The following is a 14,365-nucleotide window of genomic DNA, read 5'->3' as shown; positions in this document are numbered from 1 at the left end:
ACACAGTTGGCCTATAGCTTACAGTTAGTCCTATAGCTTACATTTAGTCCTGTAGCTTACAGTTAGTCCTATAGCTTACAGTTAGTCCTATAGCTAACAGTTAGTCCTATAGCTTACAGTTAGTCCTATAGCTTACAGTTAGTCCTATAGCTTACAGTTAGTCCTATAGCTAACAGTTAGTCCTATAGCTTACAGTTAGTCCTATAGCTTACACAGATAGGCCGGAGGATAGGCGGGAGGATAGGCAGGGATCGTCACACGTTATCTGTCGCCTTTTGGCGGTTCCGTTTTACAGCTAGCTACAGGAAGCTGATCAGGATGACATATGTCATCTGAAACCGTTTTCGACGTTGGATTTCCTAGAGAAACACGGGGCGATGAAATATGGAAGACCAACACCTGAGCGACCTACATCAAAGGAAGGGACAAAAAAAAATCTGAGTAGTATCAACCGACCGAGGCTGTGCTGCTAGCAGCCGACTCTACTGCTTCCCCTGCCTGCTGTTTCATCCACCATGCGACAGACAGCGTGTGTGGACAAGAGCTAGTTAGTGAGACTTGAACAACTAGCCTATAGCACTGAACCAGCATGGGGAAAACGATGTCTCATCCAAAGCCAGATAGTTCTGAAGACATTTAACAGCTCACGGATAGATCCGGTGTTGATTGGACAACGGAGGGTTGAACATCAGCATGTACAATGCAAAAGTAAAAGACAAAAGGGGAGATTTGGAAATACCTAATTAATGCTACATGCTACCTAGGTAAACAGAAGTTGCCATTTTCGTGGCAATGATGACTGTCAGCTCATCAATCAGGTCCAGGGGAAACTACGTGGATTAAATGCCTTTAAATAAATGACAAAAAACAGTTAGCAACTCATTTAGTGTAACGATCGTCTGTTGAAGAAGAGGTGGTGGCAGCGTGGTAAGTGTTCATGCTTTTCTTTCAACTGAACACTAAATACAAAAATAACAAAGAGAAGGAACGAAACAGTCCTGTCAGGTGCAGAAACACAAAACAGAAAATAACTACCCACAAAGCATCGGTGGGGAAAGGCAACCTAAGTATGGTTCTCAATCAGAGACAACGATAGACAGCTGCCTCTGATTGAGAACCACACCCGGCCAAACACATAGAAATACAAATCATAGAAAAAGGAACATAGAATGCCCACCCAAATCACACCCTGACCAAACCAAAATAGAGACAATAAAAGCTCTCTACGGGGGTGACATTTAGACTGCCACCATGTTAGCTTTTTGCTCATGGCCTATGATGGAATTTTTGAATGAAACTGACGCACTCTTCTGTGTTCCGCAAAAACATTCTGTGTTCCGCAAAAACATTCCGTGTTCCGCAAAAACAAAGTGTGTCTGCCGTACCCGTATCAACGTCTGGAACGGCAGTGACAAGACTTGGATAGTTTCTATGAGCGATTCGAGCAGAAAAGCAATGAATTGGGCCTTGCAGAACGCGGAACAGTACTACAGAACTGTACTAAAGGTACTACAGTAATACTACAGAAAAACACAGCAAAATAATACACGTGTTGGCCTAAATGCAAAGCATTTTGTTTGGGGCAAATCCAACACAACACATCATTAAGTAACTGCCTCCTTATTTTCAAGCAAAGTGTTAGCTGCATCATGCTATGGGTATCCTTGACATTGGCAAATACTGGAGAGTTTTTCAGGATAAAAAGAAATGGGAGGGAGATAAGCACAGGCAAAATCCTGGAATGATAGCGGGGTGAACAGGCAGTGGCTCGGGTGGATGTTGTTCTTGAGATCTTCTTGGCCTTTCTGTGACATTGGGTGCTCTAGGTGTCCTGGAGGGCAAGTAGTTTGCCCCCGGTGATACGTTGTGCAAACCGCACCACCTTCTGGAGAGCCCTGCGGTTGCGGACGGTGCAGTTACCGTACCAGGCGGTGATACAGTCCGACAGGATGCTCTCAATTGTGCATCTGTAAAAGTTCATCAGGGTTTTAGGTGACAAGCCAATTTTCTTCAGCCTCCGGAGGTTGAAGAGGCGCTGTTGCGCCTTCTTTGCCAATCTGTCTGTGTGGGTGGACCATTTCAGTTCGTCAGTGATGTGTACGCCGAGGAACTTAAAACTTTCCACCTTCACTGCTGTCCCGTCGATGTGGATAGGGGGGTGCTCCCTCTGCTGTTTCCTGAAGTCCACGATCATCTCCTTTGTTCAGTTGACGTTGAGTGAGAGGTTATTTTCCTGACACCACACTCCCAGAGCCCTCACCTCCTCCTTATAGCCTACTACTGTTGTGTCGTCTGCAAACTTGATGATTGAGTTGGAGGTGTGCATGGCCACGCAATCATGGGTGAACAGGGAGTACAGGAGGGGGCTGAACACGCACCCTTGTGGGGCCCCATTGTTGAGGATCAGCGAAGTGGAGCTGTTGCTTCCTACCTTCCTGACGGGGGCGGCCCGTCAGGAAGTCCAGGACCCAGTTGCAGAGGACGGGGTTCAGTCCCAGGGCCTAAAGCTTGATGATGAGCTGGGAGGGTACTATGGTGTTGAATATTGAGCTGTAGTTATTGAACAGCATTCTTATATAGGTATTCTTCTTGTCCAGATGGGATAGGTCAGTGTGCAGGGTGTTGGCGATTGCATCATCTGTGGACCTATTGGGGCGGTAAGCAAATTTCAGTGGGTTGAGGGTGAAAGGTAAGGTAAGGTAGGAAGTGATATGATCCTTGACTAGTCTCTCAAAGAACTTCATGATAACAGATGTGAGTGCTACGGGGCGATAGTCATTTAGCTCAGTTATCTTTGCCTTCTTGGGTACAGAAACAATGGTGGTCATCTTGAAGCAAGTGGGGACAGCAGACTGGGACAGGGAGCGATTGAATATGTCCGTAAACACACCAGCCAGCTGGTCTGCGCATGCTCTGAAGACGCGTGTAGGGATGCCTTCTGGGCTGGCAGCCTTGCGAGGATTAACACGTTTAAATGTCTTACTCTCGTCGGCCACAGAGAAGGAGAGCCCACAGCTTGTCCGGAAGCAAGACGTTCATGTCCGCGACGTTGCTGGTTTTCCTTTTGTAGTCCGTGATTGTCTGTAGACCCTGCCACATAGACCTCGCGACACCACTTTGTCTCTATACTGATGTTTTGCCTGTTTGATTGCCTTACGGAGGGAATGACTACACTGTTTATATTCGGCCATATTCCCAGTCACTTTGCCATGGTTAAACGCAGTGGTTCACGCTTTCAGTTTTGTGTGAATGCTGCCATCTATCCACAGCTTCTGGTTAGGGTAAGTTTTAATAGTCACAGTGGTCCCGTGTGGCTCAGTTGGTAGAGCATGGCGCTTGCAACGCCAGGGTTGTGGGTTCATTCCCCACGGGGGGACCAGGATGAATATGTATGAACTTTCCAATTTGTAAGTCGCTCTGGATAAGAGCGTCAGCTAAATGACTTAAATGTAAATGTAAATGTGGGTACAACATCTCCTATACACTTCTTGATAAACTCAGTAGCCGTCTCAGTGTACACGTCAATATTATTCTCGGAAGCTACCCAAAACATATCCCATTCCGCATGATTCCGATTGGTCAGACCAGCCAGCGTTGAATAGTCCTTAGCCCAGGTATTTCCTGTTTGAGATTCTGCCTATTGGAAGGGAGGAGAAAAATGCAGTCGTGGTCAGATTTGCCGAAAGGAGGGCGGGGGAGGGCCTTGAATGCATTGCGGAAGTTAGAGTAACAATGGTCGAGTGTTTTCCGAGTGCGAGTACTACAGTCGATATGCTGACAGAATTTAGGTAGCCTTTTCCTCAAATTTGCTTTGTTAAAATCCCAAGCTACAATAAATGCAACTTCAGGATATATGGTTTCCAGTTTGCATAAAGTCCAGTGAAGTTCCTTGATGGCCGTCTTGGTATCGGCTTGAGGGGGGATATACACGGCTGTGACAATAACCGAAGAGAATTCTCTTGGGAGATAATACAGTCAGCATTGGATTGTGAGGTATTCTTTTTTATTATTATTATTATTATTTTTTACCCCCCTTTCTCCCCAATTTTCGTGGTATCCAATCGCTAGTAATTACTATCTTGTCTCATCGCTACAACTCCCGTACGGGCTCGGGAGAGACGAAGGTCGAAAGCCATGCGTCCTCCGAAGCACAACCCAACCAAGCAGCACTGCTTCTTAACACAGCGCGCCTCCAACCCGGAAGCCAGCCGCACCCCGGAAGCCAGCCGCACCAATGTGTCGGAGGAAACACCGTGCACCTGACCCCCTTGGCTAGCGCGCACTGCGCCCGGCCCGCCACAGGAGTCGCTGGAACGCGATGAGACAAGGATATCCCTACCGGCCAAACCCTCCCTAACCCGGACGACGCTAGGCTAATTGTGCGTCGCCCCACGGACCTCCCGGTCGCGGCCGGCTGCGACAGAGCCTGGGCGCGAACCCAGAGACTCTGGTGGCGCAGCTAGCGCTGCGATGCAGTGCCCTAGACCACTGCGCCACCCGGGAGGCCGATTGTGAGGTATTCTAGGTCGGGTGAACAAAAAGACTTGAGTTTATGTATGGTGTTACAATTACACCACAAGTCATTAATCATGAAACATACACCCCTGCCCTTCTTCTTCCCGGAGAGATATTTATTCCTGTTGGCGCGATGAACTGAGAATCCACGATGGCTGGACCGACAGTATATCCCAAGAGAGTCAGTGTCGTGGAAATTCTAACCACAAAGGAAGATTTGCAAACCATTATAAGATTAGCAAAAATGGAGCTAGTAAACAATCGCGCAACAAGTGCAACAAACAAGAGTTGGGTCTCAATCTTTATAGGAAAATACAACCTCTTTTGTCTATGAGGCAGTTTAGCAGGTGTGTGAGATCATAATGGGAACATAGCGTACAAACAAGTGATAACGCCAGTTTTGTTACTCCTATCTGCTGAGAGAAGTGTCGCTGTTGCTCAAGCTAATCTATGTTTTCTTCATATCGCCACACAGCTGTGCCCTTGAAAGATACGAAAAGAACAGGATGGACCAAAAAACTGGTCTCTCTCAGACGACACTTTGTCGTTGGCCGTGTGACCAAGTTATTCAAAAACAAGAGAGGAAAAACACTGGCTTCTTCTTACATGAGAGAAACAGACAGTGGACATGTACAGTCGTGGCCAAAAGTTTTGAGACTGACACAAATATTCATTTTCACGAAGTCTGCTGCCTCAGTTTGTATGATGGCAATTTGCATATACTCCAGAATGTTATGAAGAGTGATCAGATGAATTGAAATGTATTGCAAGTCCCTCTGCCATGCAAATTAACTGAATCCCCCAAAAAACATTTCCACTGCATTTCAGCCATGCCACAAAAGGACCCGCTGACATCAAGTCAGTGATTCTCTCGTTAACACAGGTGTGAGTGTTGACGAGGACAAGGCTGGAGATCTTGTAGCTCCCTGTATTCCATTCCCAGAGCTCCCTGTATTCCATTCTCAGAGCTCCCTGTATTCCATTCCTAGAGCTCCCTTTATTCCATTCCTAGAGCTCCCTGTATTCCATTCCTAGAGCTCCCTGTATTCCATTCAAAGAGCTCCCTGTATTCCATTCCAAGAGCTCCCTGTATTCCATTCCAAGAGCTCCCTGTAGTCCATTCTCAGAGCTCCCTGTATTCCATTCCTAGAGCTCCCTTTATTCCATTCCTAGAGCTCCCTGTATTCCATTCCAAGGGCTCCCTGTATTCCATTCCAAGAGCTCCCTGTATTCCATTCCTAGAGCTCCCTTTATTCCATTCCTAGAGCTCCCTGTATTCCATTCCTAGAGCTCCCTGTATTCCATTCCTAGAGCTCCCTGTATTCCATTCCTAGAGCTCCCTGTATTCCATTCCAAGAGCTCCCTGTATTCCATTCCTAGAGCTCCCTGTATTCCATTCCTAGAGCTCCCAGTATTCCATTCTCAGAGCTCCCTGTATTCCCTTCCAAGAGCTCCCTGTAGTACAGCCTGTCACACCACTAGTACAGCCTGTCACACCACTAGTACAGCCTGTCACACCACTAGTACAGTCTGTCACATCACTAGTACAGCCTGTCACACCACTAGTACAGCCTGTCACACCACTGGTACAGCCTGTCACACCACTAGTACAGCCTGTCACATCACTAGTACAGCCTGTCACACCACTAGTACAGCCTGTCACACCACTAGTACAGCCTGTCACACCACTAGTACAGTCTGTCACATCACTAGTACAGCCTGTCACACCACTCGTACAGCCTGTCACACCACTCGTACAGCCTGTCACACCACTAGTACAGCCTGTCACACCACTAGTACAGCCTGTCACACCACTAGTACAGCCTGTCACACCACTAGTACAGCCTGTCACACCACTAGTACAGCCTGTCACACCACTAGTACAGTCTGTCACACCACTAGTACAGTCTGTCACACCACTAGTACAGTCTGTCACATCACTAGTACAGCCTGTCACACCACTAGTACAGCCAGTCACACCACTAGTACAGCCTGTCACACCACTAGTACAGCCTGTCACATCACTAGCACAGTCTGTCAAACCACTAGTACAGCCTGTCACACCACTAGTACAGCCTGTCACACCACTAGTACAGCCTGTCACACCACTAGTACAGCCTGTCACACCACTAGTACAGCCTGTCACACCACTAGTACAGCCTGTCACATCACTAGTACAGCCTGTCACATCACTAGTACAGCCTGTCACATCACTAGTACAGCCTGTCACACCACTAGTACAGCCTGTCACACCACTAGTACAGCCTGTCACACCACTAGTACAGCCTGTCACACCACTAGTACAGCCTGTCACACCACTAGTACAGCCTGTCACATCACTAGTACAGCCTGTCACACCACTAGTACAGCCTGTCACACCACTAGTACAGCCTGTCACACCACGAGTACAGCCTGTCACACCACTAGTACAGTCTGTCACACCACTAGTACAGCCTGTCACACCACTGGTACAGCCTGTCACACCACTAGTACAGCCTGTCACATCACTAGTACAGCCTGTCACACCACTAGTACAGCGTGTCACACCACTAGTACAGCCTGTCACATCACTAGTACAGCCTGTCACACCACTAGTACAGTCTGTCACATCACTAGTACAGCCTGTCACACCACTAGTACAGTCTGTCACACCACTAGTACAGCCTGTCACACCACTAGTACAGCCTGTCACACCACTAGTACAGCCTGTCACATCACTAGTACAGCCTGTCACATCACTAGTACAGCCTGTCACATCACTAGTACAGCCTGTCACACCACTAGTACAGCCTGTCACACCACTAGTACAGCCTGTCACACCACTAGTACAGCCTGTCACACCACTAGTACAGCCTGTCACACCACTAGTACAGCCTGTCACACCACTAGTACAGCCTGTCACACCACTAGTACAGCCTGTCACATCACTAGTACAGCCTGTCACACCACTAGTACAGTCTGTCACACCACTAGTACAGCCTGTCACACCACTAGTACAGCCTGTCACACCACTAGTACAGCCTGTCACATCACTAGTACAGCCTGTCACACCACTAGTACAGCCTGTCACACCACTAGTACAGCCTGTCACACCACTAGTACAGCCTGTCACACCACTAGTACAGCCTGTCACACCACTAGTACAGTCTGTCACACCACTAGTACAGCCTGTCACACCACTAGTACAGTCTGTCACACCACTAGTACAGTCTGTCACACCACTAGTACAGCCTGTCACACCACTAGTACAGCCTGTCACACCACTAGTACAGCCTGTCACACCACTAGTACAGCCTGTCACACCACTAGTACAGCCTGTCACACCACTAGTACAGCCTGTCACACCACTAGTACAGCCTGTCACATCACTAGTACAGTCTGTCACACCACTAGTACAGTCTGTCACATCACTAGTACAGCCTGTCACACCACTAGTACAGCCTGTCACATCACTAGTACAGCCTGTCACACCACTAGTACAGCCTGTCACATCACTAGTACAGTCTGTTACATCACTAGTACAGCCTGTCACATCACTAGTACAGCCTGTCACACCACTAGTACAGCCTGTCACACCACTAGTACAGCCTGTCACACCACTAGTACAGCCTGTCACATCACTAGTACAGTCTGTCACACCACTAGTACAGCCTGTCACACCACTAGTACAGCCTGTCACATCACTAGTACAGCCTGTCACACCACTAGTACAGCCTGTCACATCACTAGTACGGTCTGTCACACCACTAGTACAGCCTGTCACACCACTAGTACAGTCTGTCACACCACTAGTACAGTCTGTTACATCACTAGTACAGTCTGTCACATCACTAGTACAGCCTGTCACACCACTAGTACAGCCTGTCACACCACTAGTACAGCCTGTCACACCACTAGTACAGCCTGTCACACCACTAGTACAGCCTGTCACACCACTAGTACAGCCTGTCACACCACTAGTACAGCCTGTCACACCACTAGTACAGCCTGTCACACCACTAGTACAGCCTGTCACACCACTAGTACAGCCTGTCACACCACTAGTACAGCCTGTCACACCACTAGTACAGCCTGTCACACGACTAGTACAGTCTGTCACACCACTAGTACAGTCTGTCACAGAGGTTCAGTGGATTGATAACATACTAACGTTGAGTAAACTATAAGACTGGCTATATGGAAATACGTCAATCATATCACACACAGCCACGAATATACACACGTACACACACACACACTCAGAGCTACACACACACACTCAGAGCTACACACACACTCAGACTTTCATGTACACACACACTCAGACCTACACACACACTCAGACCTACACACACACTCAGACCTACACACACACACTCAGACCCGCATGTACACACACACAATCAGACCTGCTGAAATCAGTCAGCTTACAAATCAAATGATCCAGCCCTTGCCGACGCAAACACACACTCACACACGCAGAAGACACACGCATACACACGCAGAACACACACGCAGACACACGCATACACACACTCACACACCTAACAATAGTGCACACACAGATTGACACAGCATTAAAGTATGACCTCCATGTACATACAGAGAGACCAGCCTGAGACCAGCCTGATATCTGCTTGAGACCAGCCTGATATCTGCCTGAGACCAGCCTGATATCTGCCTGAGACCCGCCTGAGACCAGCCTGATACCAGCCTGATACCAGCCTGAGACCAGCCTGAGACCAGCCTGATACCAGCCTGAGACCAGCCTGAGACCAGCCTGAGACCAGCCTGATATCTGTCTGAGACCAGCCTGAGACCAGCCTGAGACCAGCCTGAGACCAGCCTGATACCAGCCTGAGACCAGCCTGAGACCAGCCTGAGACCAGCCTGATATCTGCCTGAGACCAGCCTGAGACCAGCCTGATACCAGCCTGAGACCAGCCTGAGACCAGCCTGAGACCAGCCTGATATCTGCCTGAGACCAGCCTGAGACCAGCCTGAGACCAGCCTGATATCTGCCTGAGACCAGCCTGATATCTGCTTGAGACCAGCCTGATATCTGTCTGAGACCAGCCTGAGACCAGCCTGATACCAGCCTGATACCAGCCTGAGACCAGCCCGAGACCAGCCTGAGACCAGCCTGATACCAGCCAGATACCAGCCTGCTACCAGCCTGATACCAACCTGAGACCAGCCTGATATCTGCTTGAGACCAGCCTGATATCTGCCTGAGACCCGCCTGAGACCAGCCTGAGACCAGCCTGATACCAGCCTGAGACCAGCCTGAGACCAGCCTGATATCTGCTTGAGACCAAACCTGAGACCCGCCTGAGACCAGCCTGATATCTGCCTGAGACCCGCCTGAGACCAGCCTGATACCAGCCTGATACCAGCCTGAGACCAGCCTGAGACCAGCCTGATACCAGCCTGAGACCAGCCTGAGACCAGCCTGATATCTGCTTGAGACCAAACCTGAGACCCGCCTGAGACCAGCCTGATACCAGCTTGCACCCAATACATACATACATAGAAGCCTAGAATTCCCTTTGAAAGACACAGCACGGTGTGTTTTACTAGAGTATTGAGCTAATGTGCAACTGTAGGCTTGTCATAGCCTATTTCTTACATCCTTTTTACATATAGCATTACCCAGTGTTACCCCATTCATTGTGTCCTGAATGATTGTCCTTGAATGGATACACCAACATATTGATCATACAGCCATGTCATTTATCCAAAATATGTCCACTTGCATATGCACATTGTAGGTTACTAACAATAGATTACTTCCCATATTATAAATGAATGTATAAAGTCCATAAATCATTGACACAGTTTTCACTGTTTGCCTGCAGTGAAACATCACATCACCTATAGTGATGTGGGTAGATGGTGGCTATGCTCCCTCGTCCATCTGTCTGGTGGACAAGCTCGACCTCGTTGCATTACTACATGCAGGCTAACACACATCCACTGCGGCTATGTTGGTCTCCGATCATTAACTGCGCTATTTCATTGGGGGAACCAAACAGATAATGCACGGGAACAACGGGATGATGGCGAATAAATGAATCCACATCGACTTACCCCGGAGCACACTGGTTTTATCCATGTACATCGCGCAGCAAAACACAAATCCAGTCATTAAAAAAACCGAACGGGAGACAGAATTCCCCCAATCGCGACGGAATAAGAACCTAGACGACGGGACCGAGCCACGCGGTTAAGGCTGTTCTGTCCGCCGCACGAAGGAACAGACAGCTAGACTACACAAAATATATATAGGTTAGATAATGTAGGTTAAACGGTTGACAGAGTGGGGTAAGGCAGTCGGGATTGCCCTCCCTGATCGTCAGAGCGTTGTCAAGGCAGCAGCAGCATCCTCTGCTCACTAGTGGCAACCGCAGGGATGCTATTAGCACCATCAAGCACCCCGAAAGATTTTTCCTCTTGACGACAGGTCGACCCGTAAAAGATTTTTCCTCTTGACGACAGGTCGACCCGTAAAACAACACGACAGCCTTTCTAATCTATAGTGTTACAAATGTGACGCACGATACTCCATCAATGAAGGAAATTAATACAAAACAAATACAAATAAGTCTCAACGGATAATAAACTAAAATCTTGCGCTGCTGTGTGGCCCCCCCACCTCTCTCTTCTCTGCTGCTGTGTGGCCCCCCACCTCTCTCTCTCTCTCCTCTCTGCTGCTGTGTGGCCCCCCACCCCTCTCTCTCTCTCCTCTCTGCTGCTGTGTGGCCCCCCACCTCTCTCTCTCTCTCCTCTCTGCTGCTGTGTGGCCCCCCACCTCTCTCTCTTCTCTCCTGCTGTGTGGCCCCCCACCCCTCTCTCTCTCCTCTCTGCTGCTGTGTGGCCCCCCACCCCTCTCTCTCTCTCCTCTCTGCTGCTGTGTGGCCCCCCATCCCTCTCTCTCTCCTCTCTGCTGCTGTGTGGCCCCCCCACCTCTCTCTCTCTCTCCTCTCTGCTGCTGTGTGGCCCCCCACCCCTCTCTCTCTCTCCTCTCTGCTGCTGTGTGGCCCCCCACCCCTCTCTCTCTCTCCTCTCTGCTGCTGTGTGGCCCCCCACCCCTCTCTCTCTCTCTTCTCTGCTGCTGTGTGGCCCCCCACCCCTCTCTCTCTCTCCTCTCTGCTGCTGTGTGGCCCCCCACCTCTCTCTCTCTCTCCTCTCTGCTGCTGTGTGGCCCCCCACCCCTCTCTCTCTCTCCTCTCTGCTGCTGTGTGGCCCCCCACCCCTCTCTCTCTCTCCTCTCTGCTGCTGTGTGGCCCCCCCCACCCCTCTCTCTCTCCTCTCTGCTGCTGTGTGGCCCCCCACCCCTCTCTCTCTCTCCTCTCTGCTGCTGTGTGGCCCCCCACCCCTCTCTCTCTCTCCTCTCTGCTGATGTGTGGCCCCCCACCCCTCTCTCTCTCTCCTCTCTGCTGCTGTGTGGCCCCCCACCCCTCACTCTCTCTCCTCTCTGCTGCTGTGTAACCCCCCACCCCTCTCTCTCTCTCCTCTCTGCTGCTGTGTGGCCCCCCCACCCCTCTCTCTCTCTCCCCTCTCTGCTGCTGTGTAACCCCCCACCCCTCTCTCTCTCCTCTCTGCTGCTGTGTGGCCCCCCACCCCTCTCTCTCTCCTCTCTGCTGCTGTGTGGCCCCCCCACCCCTCTCTCTCTCTCTCCTCTCTGCTGCTGTGTGGCCCCCCACCCCTCTCTCTCTCTCCTCTCTGCTGCTGTGTAACCCCCCACCCCTCACTCTCTCTCCTCTCTGCTGCTGTGACACAGAGCGCCAGAGCGCAGCATCGTATTGTCAGCCCCGTTTTAGATGCGATATGACCCCAGCGTCAGCAGAGCCTCCTTCCCTTTCATCCTTTCCTCTCTCACACCCCTCCAATCTCTCCTTTCCTCTCTCACACCCCTCCGGTCTCTCCTTTCCTCTCTCACACCCCTCCGGTCTCTCCTTTCCTCTCTCACACCCCTCCGGTCTCTCCTTTCCTCTCTCACACCCCTCCGGTATCTCCTTTCCTCTCTCACACCCCTCCGGTATCTCCTTTCCTCTCTCACACCCCTCCGGTCTCTCCTTTCCTCTCTCACACCCCTCCGGTCTCTCCTTTCCTCTCTCACACCCCTCCGGTATCTCCTTTCCTCTCTCACACCCCTCCGGTCTCTCCTTTCCTCTCTCACACCCCTCCGGTCTCTCCTTTCCTCTCTCACACCCCTCCGGTCTCTCCCTTCATCTACCTCACGCTGATATCCTCCCTCCATCTATCTCACTCTGACATCCTCCCTCCATCTATCTCACTCTGACATCCTCCCTCCATCTATCTCACTCTGACATCCTCCCTTCATCTATCTCACTCTGATATCCTCCCTCCATCTATCTCACTCTGACATCCTCCCTCCATCTATCTCACTATGATATCCTCCCTTCATCTATCTCACTCTGACATCCTCCCTTCATCTATCTCACTCTGACATCCTCCCTTCATCTATCTCACTCTGACATCCTCCCTTCATCTATCTCACTCTGATATCCTCCCTTCATCTATCTCACTCTGACATCCTCCCTCCATCTATCTCACTCTGACATCCTCCCTCCATCTATCTCACTCTGACATCCTCCCTTCATCTATCTCACGCTGATATCCTCCCTTCATCTATCTCACTCTGACATCCTCCCTCCATCTATCTCACTCTGATATCCTCCCTCCATCTATCTCACTCTGACATCCTCCCTTCATCTATCTCACTCTGACATCCTCCCTTCATCTATCTCACTCTGATATCCTCCCTCCATCTATCTCACTCTGACATCCTCCCTTCATCTATCTCACTCTGATATCCTCCCTCCATCTATCTCACTCTGATATCCTCCCTCCATCTATCTCACTCTGACATCCTCCCTTCATCTATCTCACTCTGACATCCTCCCTTCATCTATCTCACTCTGATATCCTCCCTCCATCTATCTCACTCTGACATCCTCCCTCCATCTATCTCACTCTGACATCCTCCCTCCATCTATCTCACTCTGATATCCTCCCTCCATCTATCTCACTCTGACATCCTCCCTTCATCTATCTCACTCTGATATCCTCCCTTCATCTATCTCACTCTGACATCCTCCCTTCATCTATCTCACTCTGACATCCTCCCTTCATCTATCTCACGCTGATATCCTCCCTTCATCTATCTCACTCTGATATCCTCCCTTCATCTATCTCACTATGACATCCTCCCTTCCTCTATCTCACTCTGACATCCTCCCTTCATCCATCTCACTCTGACATCCTCCCTTCATCTATCTCACTCTGACATCCTCCCTTCATCTATCTCACTCTGATATCCTCCCTTCATCTATCTCACTATGACATCCTCCCTTCCTCTATCTCACTCTGACATCCTCCCTTCATCTATCTCACTCTGACATCCTCCCTTCATCTATCTCACTCTGACATCCTCCCTTCATCTATCTCACTATGACATCCTCCCTTCATCTATCTCACTCTGACATCCTCCCTCCATCTATCTCACTCTGACATCCTCCCTTCATCTATCTCACTCTGACATCCTCCCTTCATCTATCTCACTCTGACATCCTCCCTTCATCCATCTCACTCTGACATCCTCCCTTCATCTATCTCACTCTGACATCCTCCCTTCATCTATCTCACTCTGATATCCTCCCTTCATCTATCTCACTCTGATATCCTCCCCTCACCTATCTCCATTTCCTTGACAACACATTTGAGGTACAGAATATCAGTTTGTTTCTCTGCGATCGGAACACAACACCTGTAGCCAGACATGCTGCTCCATCATGCCACTATTGTTCTAGATGAAATACAGGTCTCATTGGCTAGCAGGATTTCA

The 14,365-nt window shown here is 49.8% G+C and overlaps 1 protein-coding gene across 3 annotated transcripts in view; it reads right to left on the bottom strand.

Annotated features, from left to right (window-relative positions):
* The window catches only part of fgd1 (FYVE, RhoGEF and PH domain containing 1), a 146,448-nt gene that overhangs the window by 93,745 nt on the left and 38,338 nt on the right, over window positions 1-14,365 (bottom strand). The window contains exon 1 of one of the 3 annotated variants that reach the window (XM_071373313.1): window positions 10,585-11,140. The exons of the other annotated variants lie outside the window; for them this stretch is intronic. Within the exon in view, the coding sequence (XP_071229414.1) occupies window positions 10,585-10,642 (58 nt within the window). The 5' untranslated portion in view covers window positions 10,643-11,140. Of the gene's footprint in view, window positions 1-10,584; window positions 11,141-14,365 lie in introns of those variants that run through there. 3 annotated transcript variants of the gene reach the window in all.

The sequence above is a fragment of the Salvelinus alpinus genome, chromosome 28 (assembly GCF_045679555.1).
Source record: "Salvelinus alpinus chromosome 28, SLU_Salpinus.1, whole genome shotgun sequence".
Classification (NCBI taxonomy): domain Eukaryota; kingdom Metazoa; phylum Chordata; class Actinopteri; order Salmoniformes; family Salmonidae; genus Salvelinus; species Salvelinus alpinus.
This window is presented reverse-complemented; position numbering and strand designations above follow the sequence as displayed.